General features: G+C 41.1%; 1 protein-coding gene across 2 annotated transcripts in view; it reads left to right on the top strand.

Annotated features, from left to right (window-relative positions):
* asxl2 (ASXL transcriptional regulator 2) overlaps window positions 1-14590 on the top strand; it is a 31156-nt gene that overhangs the window by 4883 nt on the left and 11683 nt on the right. Inside the window, exons 2-6 of one of the 2 annotated variants that reach the window (XM_034159900.1) lie at window positions 2389-2471; window positions 2709-2711; window positions 6237-6345; window positions 9620-9761; window positions 13493-13611. In XM_034159900.1, the coding sequence (XP_034015791.1) occupies window positions 2389-2471; window positions 2709-2711; window positions 6237-6345; window positions 9620-9761; window positions 13493-13611 (456 nt within the window). The remainder of the gene's footprint in view (window positions 1-2388; window positions 2472-2708; window positions 2712-6236; window positions 6346-9619; window positions 9762-13492; window positions 13612-14590) is intronic. The other variant, XM_034159901.1, reaches the window with a different exon arrangement.

Genomic DNA, 14590 nt, shown 5'->3' with positions numbered 1-14590 from the left:
TATCTTGTGATCAAAGGGATCAATTTCCAGTCCCCTAGCTATTCCAGACTCTGTGCCTCTACAGTTGGGCTGCAGAGCCATCGATGAACTCACAGATGATGAATTGTATAAAGCTATTCTTTTTCAAACCCAAAGGACAAGCAACCATGTACGTCTTCTTGTTTGTAAAGCTGTCTCTCTGCGTTGTGAGATTTTCAGCCATCTTATAAGTTCACTGCAAGCCACACTATGCAACATGGATTTATTGGTGAGACTCCAAATTTAAAGTGTGCAGACCATACGGTATAACAGAATTGTGTGAAACACACAGAATGAAGCGTCACGTCACTTTGACGACCAAGACAATATAAGGTTTTGCTTACGTCATACGAAATCTATCGCAGTCGAGTCAACGCTTGTTTATGATGGCAGATTAGTCTTAGTCTTTTTGGTGAGGGTGACTTTCTTTTATTAGTTTATTGTTTTCAAAGAAACAAATTCTGTGCTTGTGGTTTTTTTGTTTTTGTTTTGTTTTTTTGTTGTTAATGAAAAGTCTGGAATGATGCTTTTCTGCTCAGCAGCTTGCCTGCACATTTCTGCAAGGAAAGCCCCCACTATGGACAAAAACTACGTTGTCAGTCCATGGTACATTTCTAGGCATAGGTCATAGAATTTCTAACATAGCCTGGGAAAAAATACCAGACAATCTTTGGTTGGACAAGTGACACAATGCCACATTTCTTTTGCTATGCTAATTTTTCATCTGGGATCGCCAAAAATTGCACAGTGTATATTAGGCTTAAAGCGTGGATATATCTTAATTCTTGGCAAGATATATAAACTAAAGTGTTGTCTTGCAAACCTGTGGACAAGTTTGTGCACATGGAAAACAAGTTGTATGTATTTTAATGAGGAGTATCACATCATGAGCAAATGTCATCTACAGCAATTTGAAAAAAAAAAAAAAAAATGAAAAGACACGCACATCCAAGTCCGTATTAGCGTGCAGGATCAAGCAAAAGAATAGCACAAAAAACGAAAAAGAGATCCGCACAGCCAGTTAGCTCCCAAACAAGCCTTTAATAACACCTACAGCAATTTGATCATGTGGTATGTTTCTCTGAGGTAGGGGTGGTGGCCAAGTGGTTAGTGCGCTTGGTTTCAGTTCAAGCCCCACCCCATGTAATGTGGAGTTGCGTGGGGATGGGCATCTGGTGTAAAACTTGTGCCAAATCAACATGCGGATCCAACAAGGGAGCAGCCAAAGAGGCATGTTTCTCTGTGTATGATCCAACAGGCAGGTGTCTGTATTGAGGAGGCCATTTATTGAAGACCAAGGGGGCACTCACATTTCATGTGGCTGTGACAGATGAATTCTTACTTTCAAGAGGTTGCCATCCAGGACTGTACTGTGGTGGATACAGCAACGCTGCATGCTCTCTGACATGTCCTGAAACTATAAAGAATATTTTTGTAGTTTGATGCAATATTATTTGGACTGCATTACAATAGCAGCTTCCATCTTAGGGCCCCTTCACACATAGTGCAAAGTCGAAGCGCACACAAAGCAGGAATTGTCTGCAAAACGTGTACAATCGTACCTGCCTCTAACGCCTCGTACACCTGTTGCTACAACTATTTGCGCACACCAGCGGCTGAAAGACAGAGAAAGTGAAAACACTTATTTCCATTGTGGTCCATTTAAAAATCTAATGACAAAATAGAAGTAATGATAAAATAATAATGATGCTATTAATAATAATAATAATAATACTGTGTATATGATAGCAAGAACCTCAACAATTTATAAATACATTAAGACAGTAAGTTAACATGAAAAATTACTTAACAGGAAATAAAAGGGTTGAGCTCTGAGGTTCTAATTTTTAAGGTCTAAGGTTCTATTAACATTCTGGACTCACATGCCATTCCAACTCATAGAAACTTTGCATAATTTATTACCACCCTTGAAAAATGTCAGCTACCTATTTTATAAATACTACCCAATCTAAAGCCCATGGATCCCCACGGGCAACATGCTTGTATTCAGTAACATCCAGTATGTTGTTACTTACACATTTATTTGTCCAGCTTGCTTATTTTTGGAATTTAAATTTTGTTTTGGCATACACCACAGGCTGAGGTCTTCCTGCAAAATCCACCTTTCTATGTGACATTTTATGTTGTCAAAACTGTATCAAATAGCATCCAATATGTTGTCCATTGCACAATATTAAGGTAAATGTTCATCGTTTTGATTTTCTAGACTCTAGAACCTCATACCCTGTCCTAAGCAGACATTTGAGAATTGAAGCTTTGTGGGAACATTCAGCTTTAGTATGTAAAATTTACATACTGAATACCTCATTACTGCCATTTTTGATGATGTGTTTGCCATGTGTATTTCAGGTTTTGGAGAAATACCCAAACACACCTATGAGCCATAAAGAGATCTTGCAGGTGATCCAAAGAGAAAGACTAAAAGAAATAAGGTAAATGATTTTTGTTTTTGGGGGGGTTTGGGGGGTGCACCTTATGAATAGTATGGTAGCTTTCAAAATGGTCATCACATTCTGGGCATTTTATCATGAGCGAGAACACCAGCTTTCTACCTCCACATCTGATGACTCATGTCATGTACTTTTTTCTTGTTTGCAGTGTTTCAGTTTTTTTTACTCAGTTTCTAATGTTTTGTTTCCTTTTGTTTCATTGTTACTGTTCTCATCCAGAAGGTAAGAAAATGCAGTGCCCTTATGTTAACAAACTTACTGCAAATCCATTTTGTTTGGTTCACCCTTTGCATGTTATTAACAGTAACATGTAGATCAGGGGTGGGCAACTTGTTCCAGAAAGGGCCAAGAGGGTGCAGGTTTTCTTTGCACCACTGACTCCACCAGGTGATTTCACTGATTAACTGATTCCATCTGCTCAAAGTGATATTAATCAGTGAAATCACCTGGTGGAGTCAGTTGCTGCAAAGAAAACCTGCACCCTCTTGGCCCTTTCTGGAACTAGTTGCCCACCTTTGATGTAGATGGTTCGGTTGCATAAAGATACAGGGTTACCCCGGTAGCTACCTTGCACTTTCTGCACAGATGCTGGATTATCTGTTGCATAAAAAAACTGTATTAAATATTCCAGTTTGATGTAGTATATAACATTTAAACATGATATTTTGACTTTATGCATTGTAGCTGTATTTCGTGTAGGCTCTCAATTGTCCAGGTGGTTTCCATAGTAGAGAAGCTTGAATCTTCGACTGGACTGGGTTGCTTGACGCGAGGACGTTTCGCTTCAAATCGCAGAAGCTTCCTCAGCTAAAATTCTTGCTCTGGTAGTCTGACTTCTGTCTTGACTCTAGTAGAGAAGAATAAACAGAAGCCACAAAAGCTGGAGTTTTAAACCTAACCAGACCCCTCCTACCGAGAGGCAGACTGCTATAGGCTAGTGACTAAACAATAGCTCTCAAAAGAACAGATATTGGTCAGTGTGCGTGACCAGTATCTGTTCTTTGACTCAAACCACCCCCTTGAACACAAGTTTGGGGTGATCAGGACTCTTCAACACAGAGCCCTACAGGTGCCCACAACTGCAGAGGGAAGGGCTAAAGAACACAACTTGTCCAGAAAGCCCTCACAGTATGTGGGTACCCACGATGGTCCCTGGACAAAGTGCAGAAGTCCCAGAGAACAAAGAGACCAGATAGACAGGAGACAGAGACAAGAAGAAGAGGAGTGTCTCTCCCTTATTTAGCAGGAGTAGGGGAAAAACTACAGAGGATCTTCAGACAGCACAAAATCCCAGTTTACTTTAAACCGGTTAACACCTTGAGACAGAAATTAGTTCACCCTAAGGACAGGATCCCTAGTTACAAACAGAGCAATGTAGTGTATTCTGTCAGATGTCAGGAAAACTGTAATGAACACTACATAGGTGCGACTAAGCAACCTTTACACAAAAGGCTATACCAGCACCGCAGAGAGGGCGCCAGTGGACCTCAGTCTGCAGTTCATCTCCACCTTAAAGCCACTAACCACACGTTTGAGGACAAGAAAGTTAAAATCTTAGCCAGAGAGAAGAAATGGTTTGAGAGAGGGGTCAAGGAGACATTCTATGTGAAACAGTTGAAACCCAGCCTTAACCGGGGAGGGGGTCTGAGACACGCTTTGTCCCCTGTGTACAATGGGGTACTCAGGTCAAAGCAGTTTCAGTCTTTTGTTTATGGTAATGAGTCATTCACATCATCAGGAGAGTCGTCAAGGGAGCTGGCAGGAGAGGCGTCCATCCCATCATTAGGAGGGACAGCTGCCCTGTCATTAAGAGGGTGCTAACTAGAGCACAATAGGTGCTAATTAGAGCTATTGTTTAGTCACTAGCAGTGATGCCGGTAACGCGTTACTTACTAATGCGTTACTCTAATCTGACCACTTTTTTTAGTAACGAGTAATCTAACGCGTTAATCTTTCCAAATCAGTAATCAGATTAAAGTTACTTCTCCATGTCACTGTGCGTTACTATTATTTTTCATTGTGGGTCGACAGCAGCATTAAACTTGGTCTGTGGGCAGGAGGTCGGGGTTTGACTGAACTGCACACTTTCAGTGAGCTGTGAGCTTTTCATCCACGGTTTTTTGCAGCTGCTCGACTCGTCCTCACCTCTTAAAGCGCGGTGATCAGCACACCTGCACTGAGCGTTACAAAGACATTTTTATACTTTTTCCCCTCCTTTATTTAGAATTCTGAGCTGAGCCGCTCCGTATCGTCTCGTTAAAAACAGCTGATACTCCGCGACGCGTCAACAACTAACACTATTTTCCACTCAAATGCACCTAAACTCTCTTTCTGAGGACCACATGATGTGAAAACGCAATAAAACTTTCTTACCTGTAAATCTGGTCATGTTTTCTGCATAAATAAATGTTATCCATTCTTTGTGCTCAAACGCCAAAGCAGGGGCGAATCCAGATGGATGGGGGCGTGGGGCAGGGATGTGCCCCCCTCCCCCACAACACCCCTAGATTAAAGGTCCAGTTTTGAAGCCGTTTTTTACTACAACTACTAATATTGCTTAAAATAATAATAATTTCGACAAGTAAAATGTTTAGAGAGTTAGAATTTAATAGTTACATTTCTAAACAATGTAGGTTTGAAATTGCAAGTTTTACTGTTACAGTGCTGTCAACAGTTAAATATGAGGTCAAGAAAGAGGTCTTTATTTTACTTTTTATAAAACAAGTATTTATTTTCATTGAAGTCAAGAAAGGGTGACTATAAAGTGAGTTGTTGTCGGCAGCTGTGGAAAGTAACTAAAAAAGTAACTAGTAATCTAACTTAGTTACTTTTACAATTGAGTAATCAGTAAAGTAACTAAGTTACTTTTTCAAGGAGTAATCAGTAATCAGTAATTGGATTGCTTTTTCAAAGTAACTGTGGCAACACTGGTCACTAGCCTATAGCAGTCTGCCTCTCGGTAGGAGGGGTCTGGTTAGGTTTAAAACTCCAGCTTTTGTGGCTTCTGTTTATTCTTCTGTACTAGAGTCAAGACAGAAGTCAGACTGCCAGAGCAAGAATTTTAGCTGAGGAAGCTTCTGCGATTTGAAGCGAAACGTCCTCGCGTCAAGCAACCCAGTCCAGTCGAAGATTCAAGCTTCTCTACTATTGTAGCTGTATGTCATTTTTTTTCCAACTTATTTAGTTTAGGTTTTAATTCAATTACAGTAATTATTTACCAATGATATTCAGTAACATTTGTAACCTTAACTTGTGCTGTTGACTAAACGAGAAACAAATTTTGCATGTTTCTTTGTCTCATTATATGTTACTACCATTTTTCTCTGTATACCACAAATTATGTGGAATACAATATTGAATAACACAAATGTAAGAATTGTAATACAGTTTAGTTTCACTGCTTTTTATGAATGCATCTCTTGCATGATAATTGTGCCCTTACTGTGCAGTTCTTGTTATTTAACAGCTTAAAAAAATATACAAGTTTTTTTTATGACAGCCCATTCTGGGAGTTGATTGTAATGACTGAATAGTGAAAGAATTCCAAGTGACAAATTATTTATCAAACAAGGATACATAGTATCACAACAATACTGATATGAACTGAATTCACACATTTCTCCTATTGCATGGTAGCAGTTTCTCTCCAGATATCAGACAAGCCTTTGCCTATCTTCTGTCTCACTCCCAGACGTATGATTTGTTGGGGAACAGATGTGTAATTTGTTTTTCTCTCTCACAATCCAGTGGGACCTCCCCCCTGGCATGTCTGAATGCAATGCTGCACACAAACTCTCGTGGTGAGGAAGGGATCTTCTACAAAGTTCCAGGAAGAATGGGGGTTTACACATTGAAGGTTTGTTAGTTGTAAAATGTTCACTACTGTGCCTGTAGAGCAAAACATGATGATTGTTCTTGCATTAAAAAGTATTTTCTTCTGGTACCTGTAACCATTTGGCTTTCTGCTCAGAAAAAAAAAAAGATAGATTCCATATTATTTCATAACAAGACAAACATAGGAGTCAGTCAATGGGTGACCAACATTTCTGTAAGCAACTCCCTGAATTTGACTGCATATTCAGCTCTGAAAGTTTGGGTTTTGATTGATTCAGGTGAGGACCAGTGAGCCTCATATTTTGGCTAATGTTGGCATCTTTTAACTTGATAGATTCCATATTATTTCATAACAAGACAAACATAGGAGTCAGTCAATGGGTGACCAACATTTCTGTAAGCAACTCCCTGAATTTGACTGCATATTCAGCTCTGAAAGTTTGGGTTTTGATTGATTCAGGTGAGGACCAGTGAGCCTCATATTTTGGCTAATGTTGGCATCTTTTAACTTGCAAAATGACTCCCAAGTGTCTTGTCTTCAGCTTGTTCAGAGATGTGTACTTTTGAACCTGAAAAATCAATCATGCCTGGAGACTGAATTAGAATCAGAATAGTATTTATTCGCCAAGTATCTTCAAAGAAAACAAGGAATTTGATTCCGTTTTTATCTGTACTCTCTGTAGGGGAAGCCGCTTCCAGGCGCCGTCGTCGGCCTGTTTCGAGCTGAAAACATCCTAATTTAAGGCTTAATTCACCCAGGACGTCGTGAGAGAACAGAGAAGATTCAGAAGAGACCGGCATGAGGACTTTATGCGGACATTCCACTGTTTAAGGACATTTTTTAAGGAAAGAAGTGCGCGCAAATTCGCAGAGTCATTTCCGTGACGACTCGGCAAATCTGTGTGCGCCGCGACAGGAAAAACACCTCCGTGTTGAAAACCATTTGTAAAATTCAGGCGGCTTTTGATGGCTTTCAACAAGTGAGTAACTGAGAAATTGTTTAACAGCTTGGGCATGTTCCAACTTGCCCGTTAAGGTTTCCAACGGAGGTGTTTTTCCTGTCGCGACCCCCCGCGGTCGGGTCCGGCCCGACATGCGACTCTGCCCGCATGTTCTTTCATTACAAAATGTCCGTTAACAATGAAATGTCCGAATAAACTCCTCATGCCGACTTCTTCTGAAAGTTCTCTGTTCTCTGACGACTTACTGGGTCAACAGAGCCTGAAATGTGGAAGTTTTCAACTTGAAACGGCGAGACGCTGCCGCCTCGAAGCGCAGATCGCCATCTGGGCCGTCCTTACGGCGACACTACCAGACCAAAATCTCTCATCAGCCGTTAAAATCTTTACCGAAAACCAGCTGAATTTATCGAATGGTGTCCACTCAGTTGTGCCTTACAGTTTTGAAAAAAATTTGATCAAACAAAGCAGCAGTCTCTGAGCCATTCCTAAACAATGAAAAAAACGACGAGAGGGTGGGCCACTCCTCACTCAAAGACTGCCCACAGGCGAATGACGTAACCGACAGGCGTGAAAAAACTCTCGAATGCCCACGAGGGTTCAAGCATGTCTGATGTAATCACACGTGATTCAAATCCATATGGTTTTTGAAAAAAAATATAATGTCGGATACTTTTCTAATAGACCTCGTATAGTGATAGAAGTCCTTTAGAAACTACTATGTCTGTTTAAGTCTGTGTCTGTCATGTTTGGAGGCAGGGGGAAACCAAACAGAGATGGACATGCACAGAAAAGACTAGATGATGGATGTGTAAAAGATGATGAGCAGTTCCTGGGGCAGATTGATCTTCCTGAGCAGTCTGAGGAAGTACATCCTCTGCTTTGCTTTTGTCCTGATGATGTCTATGTGGGAGGTCCACTTCAGATCCTGGAAGATGGTGGATCCCAGGAACCGGAAAGTGTCCACAGTAGACACAGTGTTGTTGAGGATGGGGGGGAGTGATGGAGGGGGGCCATCATCTCTACAGTCTTGAGCAGGTTCAGCTCCATGTTGTTTTGACCACACCAGAGGACCAACTGTTCCACCTCTGGTCTGTATGCAGCCTCGTCACCATCCTGGATGAGACCACTGATAGTGGTCATCCTCAAACTTCTGGAGTTTAACAGATGGGTCCCTTGAGGCACAGTTATTTGTGTAGAGGGAGAAGAGCAGTGCTGATTGTCTGTGTGCTGGATGTGATGCTCCCCAGCCTCACCTGCTGTGTCCTGTCAAGTCAGGAAGGTGGAGATCCAATGACAGGTGGGAGCTGGCACAGAGAGGGTGGAGAGTTTTTGGTGGAGAATGTTGGTGATGATGGTGTCGTCACTCTGCCTACGTCACATGCTTTGTTGCTCTGATTGGTTGTGTGTATATCCAATAGCATCCACAGGCATTTGTGCCTGTGTCCGATGGTACTCCTCTGTGGAAATTAAATTGCAAAAAATTGCATTTTAATTTTCTACTTAAATCATATTAGAATACTATCAAATAGACAAACAAAAGGAAAATATTTACATGTGGGCTGAGCTGCTTGGGCTACTGAAATTGCAACCTAAATCTGGATAAGTGGCAGAAAATGAATGAATTAATGAATGAATGAATGAATTTAAGCTTGATGTTTTGTGAATAGGCAGCACAGTGGCTTAGTGGTTAGCACTGTTGCCTCACAGCAAGGTCATGGGTTTGATTCCCACCTGTGGCCTTTTTGTGAGGAGTTTGCATGTTCTCCCTGTTTGCGTGGGTTCCCTCTGGGTGCTCCGGCTTCCTCCCACATCCAGAGACATGCAGGTTAGGTGGATTGGAAACTTTAAATTGTCCGTAGGTGTGTGTGCGGGTGTGAATGAGTTTGTTTGTCTACATGTGGCCCTGCGACAGACTGGCGTCCTGTCCAGGGTGTACCCCGCCTCATGCTCTATGACTGCTGGGATAGGCTCCAGTCCTCCGTGACCCTTAATTAGACTAAACGGTTGAAGATGTGTGTGTGTGTGTGTGTGTGTGTGTGTGTGTGTGTGTGTGTGTGTGTGTGTGTGTGTGTGTGTGTGTGTGTGTGTGTGTGTGTGTGTGTGTGTGTGTGTGTGGCCGGCCCTGCAACAGACAGGTCCAGGGTGTACATTGCCTCACGCCCTGTGACGTTCACGCCCCAGCCCCCCCTCCCCGTGACCTTTAATTGGAGTAAGCGGTTGAAGATGAGTGAGTGATTGAGTATTGTGAATGTTTTTTTGGGTGATTGTGTAAGTTAGTGTTTTCAGGTTTATTCTGTTTGATAGTCTGCTTCATGTACTGTATTCTTTTTATAGAAGGACATCTCTGATGTGGTGAAGGAGCTGTCTGAGGAAGGATCTGAGGAGAGCAGTGACAATCTCTCTGATTCCCGAAGCACAGAAAACAGTAACAGTGTCATCAGTCAAGAGGGCAGGAGAGGAAGGTGGATGCGAAGAGGTACTATACACTCCATACAGATTTATTAGCAGCTACTAGGGTTGTTGTGTGAATAGTTACTTCAGTACCAATATTCTGAGAATGTGACTATACTAATTTTTCCACTGTCTGTAAAATCGTTAGTACCCAGGACCAGTGTTGCCACAGTTACTTTGAAAAAGTAATCCAATTACTGATTACTGATTACTCCTTGAAAAAGTAACTTAGTTACTTTACTGATTACTCAATTGTAAAAGTAACTAAGTTAGATTACTAGTTACTTTTTTAGTTACTTTCCCAGCTGTCGACAACAACCCACGTCAACATGACAATGATACCTGTTTTGCCAAAACTCACTTTATAGTCACCCTTTCTTGACTTCAATGAAAATAAATACTTGTTTTATAAAAAGTAAAATAAAGACCTCTTTCTTGACCTCATATTTAACTGTTGACAGCACTGTAACAGTAAAACTTGCAATTTCAAACCTACATTGTTTATAAATGTAACTATTAAATTCTAACATTTTTCTAACATTTAAATTCTCTCTAAACATTTTACTTGTCAAAATTATTATTATTTTAAGCAATATTAGTAGTTGTAGTAAAAAACGGCTTCAAAACTGGACCTTTAATCTAGGGGTGTTGTGGGGGGCACATCCTTGCCCCACGCCCCCATTCCATCTGGATTCGCCCCTGCTTTGGCGTTTGAGCACAAAGAATGGATAACATTTATTTATGCAGAAAACAGGACCAGATTTACAGGTAAGAAAGTTTTATTGCGTTTTCACATCATGTGGTCCTCAGAAAGAGAGTTTAGGTGCATTTGAGTGGAAAATAGTGTTAGTTGTTGATGCGTCGCGGAGGATCAGCTGTTTTTAACGAGACGATACGGAGCAGCTCAGCTCAGAATTCTAAATAAAGGAGGAAAAAAGTATAAAAATGTCTTCGTAAAGCTCAGTGCAGGTGTGCTGATCACCGCCCTTTAAGAGGTGAGGACGAGTCGAGCAGCTGCAAAAAACCGTGGATGAAAAGCTCACAGCTCGCTTAAAGTGGGCAGTTCAGTCGAACCCCGACCCCCTGTCCACGGACCAAGTTTAATGCTGCTATCGACCCACAATGAAGAATAATAGTAACGCACAGTGACATGGAGAAGTAACTTTAATCTGATTACTGACTTGGAAAGATTAACGCGTTAGATTACTCGTTACTAAAAGAAGTGGTCAGATTAGAGTAACGCGTTACTAAGTAACGCGTTACTAAGTAACGCGTTACCGGCATCACTGCCCAGGACACAGTTTTTGCACAACTGCTGTTAAATTCCGCTCGTGGAAAAACAGGTTCCACTGCAGCAGAAACTGAGTTGTAATCCGTCACATGTATGTTTGGAGGATGCATTAGTCTAGCCCAACTGTGTCGTGAGTTGTAGCACCTCGCTAGCACATACAGTAGAGCCAGAGACATCCAGCTGCAATGTAAAGCTATTGTTGGTAATAAAGTTGGAAGCTGGCCAAAGAAAAAAGTCAGAGCAGTGTTGGATATGATGAGATTAAACTATGTCTCCTTTAAGTGTCACTTGGTGTGCTTCATTACTTGAAGTGCGATACTAATGCCTTCTTCTAGTTTCTCTGTTTGGTGTTGCCACAACAGCTCATCGTCATCCTGTCTTCTATTGGTCAAATTATTTGTTGCGCAATATAAGAAGAAGAGCCATTTTTGTCATTGTACATTGCTTCCATCTGCTGACCAGTTTTATGGAGATGTTAATTTCCATTTCTGGCAGGACTTGGCACCTAAACACTGTTCCAAAACTACTTGTATGGCTACCAATACTTTGCTGACCATGGTATTACTGTACTTGATTGACTGCATAGACAATACCTCATGAGCTATTAGAGTCTGGTGTGTCTCATCTTTTTTGTGACAATACCCCATAGATTCTCTTAGGGGTATTGTCAAGAGGAAGAGGAGGGGAGGCACCAGACTCAACAATACAACTAGCTGAAGGCCGCTAGCAAAGCAATCTGGGCTTCTATAATGCCTCAGGCTGATCACCTTCATGCCACACCACACTGATGTAGTAATTACTGCAAAAAGAGCCTAATATTTTGAGGCATGGGTTTTTTTCTGGGGTTTTTATTTTTTTTTTATTTTTTTGGAGCTATAGGGTGTAATTCTCAAAATTAAAATATTTGAAAACATTTAAATTTATATGTAATGAGTCTAGATCTAAATGCATCATTTTTAGTTTCAATTTATTTTTATTTATATAATGCCAAATCACAACAAAGTTGCCGCAAGACGCTTCACACAAGTAAGGTCTAACTTTGCCAACCACTAGAGCAAACACACAGGCGACAGTGGTAAGGGAAAACTCCCTCTGATGATTTGAGGAAGAAACCTCAAGCAGACCAGACTCAAAGGGGTGACCCACTACTTGGGTCATGCTACTGACACAATTTACAAAGCAGTTTACAAAACGAATATACAGGAAATTTTGCCAGCGCACAGGACAGGAGAGTTTCAGAAACAGACACCACACCCATCTCTGGATGGAGCCGCACCTCAAACAGAGAGAAAAAACAGAATCGGGCACCAGAAAGACAACAAATATAGTATAATTTGTCATATACTGATATGTTATTTGTTATATAATATAATCATGTTGACCATTTCTTTATGTAATGTTTATGCAGCTCTGCTATATTTTTTGCAGAATGTTAAATGTTCAACAACTGTTCAGGTAAATTTCGTAAAAGGAAGAACTTATCACTTGTAGCCTAAATGTATATAATAATGCAGTAAAGTGCAGTAAAGAGTACACCCCCCCCCCCCCTCTCCAAATGTCTGTTAAGTGATTGGTTGCCTCATTTTTGTTATAGCCCAGTTTGTTCCCACCCTCTTTTTGGATGCTGTTAACTGTTTTTCCGGAAATAGAAGCAAAGGCTGAGGTAGATGAGGCACACTGACGACAGTGGTCTTGTTGGAAACATAAATTACAGCGTTGCATCACAGACTAATTGCCGGGAGGCAAGAAAAAAGTTTTTTTCTTCTTAAGGTGTTCATAATGGTGTCTATTAATTATCTGTGGAGAAGTACAGGCTGCATGATGGTCAATTTATAGCGGTTGTTTCCTGAAATTATTATTTATTTATTTTTTAATTCTGTGCGCTCCAATCGTTGCTCTACATCTGATTGTGCCTGATTGCAGTGCAAACTTTACAAAATGAGCTGTTCATCAAGTGCCAATTATTTTGTTTTTCTTAGTTGGTGCTTGCACAGTCCCCTCTCATTTGTTTCTGCCACTTACTTGTATGTTTTGCGTGTTAAAACAGGAAACTGTATTTTCTCAGTATGACCCATGACCACTTCCTGATTATGCACAAGTTAGAAACTGTCGAGAAAATAACCTTACTTTATATCTGAATGGGAGGATCTGAATACTTAGTTTGAAGCAAATTCACATGCAAATATTGCAACACTATAATGGAAAGCTGCTTTTTTTTCTGTGTGTATATATAAAAGATGCACGGTAAGAAATGCACAGCACAAAAAGTTTACTGAACAAATTTTATATTGAGATGTTCAAATTGTTGCAGCAGTCTGATATATTAGCAAAGTAATGCAATCTACTTCTTTTGTGCACAGTAGTGGTTTCAGTTTCATCAAAACAAAAACATGATGTGGTAGCTTCTGTACACCGCCCTCAGGAAGTGTTTTGTAACGCTCGTTTTGTGCTTTTGTGTGTCATAGTTCCCTCCAAGCTGCAGTCACAGCCCTCTTCTCCACAGCCTCGATGCTCTTCACCTTCCGTTCCTGCCAGTAAGCTCATCTCGCCGTCTCAGAAACACAGCAAAAAAGCTTTGAAACAGGTACGGATGTGGCTCAAATTGTTTTACAGATTGTTCATTTGTACAACTATTAACCTAGTGGACCAAATCTATTCACTACTGACATAAGTCGCAGATGTTACATAAGTTGTTGCGTCACCCACATAGTCACATATGCTCACAAATGCCTACTCGTCACATCTGCCTACATCAATGATTACAGCCGGGTTGGTGGCCTACAAAAGGATGGCACTTCCTGAATAAGGTGTAACACTCGCCATGGTCTGCTGTTGATCAAACATCATCCAGTTTTGTAAATCCACTGTTGCAGACTTCATTGTAAGATGTGTCCACTCAGTGAAGCTTTAAGTTATGAGACTTCCTGCAGCAAAGTTAGCCAATATCTTTGAACAGTTACTACAGATAATTGACTTGTGCTGCATTGTGATATGTCTTGTTGTCCATGTCAGAGCACATGCTATGTTACACCAGAAATTCAAACTGCTTCGTATATACGAGGTCTATTAGACAATAAACCGACCCTTTTATTTTTTTTTTTTAACTATATGGATTTGAATGACGTGCGATTACACCAATCATGCTTGAACCCTCGTGCGCATGCGTGAGTTTTTTCACGCGTGTCGGTGACGTCATTTCCCTGTGGGCAGGCCTTGAGTGAGATGTGGTCCCGCCCTCTCGGCTGAATTCCTTTGTTTCACACGCTGCTCCAGACGACGCGCGTTGCTTTATCAAAATTTTTTCTGGACCTGTGAGGAATATCCGAGTGGACACCATTCAAGAAATTAAACTGGTTTTCGGTGAAAAGTTTAACGGCTGATGAGAGATTATGGGGTGTTTCTGTCGCTGTAAGGACTTCCCACGGAGCGGGACGTCCTGCAGCGCTTCCAGGCGCCGTCGTCGGCCTGTTTCGACCTGAAAACATCCTAATTTAAGACTTAATTCACCCAGGACGTCGTGGGAGAACAGAGAAGATTCAGAAGAGGCCGGCATGAGGACTTTA

The sequence above is a fragment of the Thalassophryne amazonica genome, chromosome 19, assembly GCF_902500255.1.
Source record: "Thalassophryne amazonica chromosome 19, fThaAma1.1, whole genome shotgun sequence".
In the NCBI taxonomy this organism is placed as follows: domain Eukaryota; kingdom Metazoa; phylum Chordata; class Actinopteri; order Batrachoidiformes; family Batrachoididae; genus Thalassophryne; species Thalassophryne amazonica.
The sequence above is the reverse complement of the archived record's forward strand: the minus strand, read 5'-3'. Positions and strand labels throughout refer to the sequence as shown.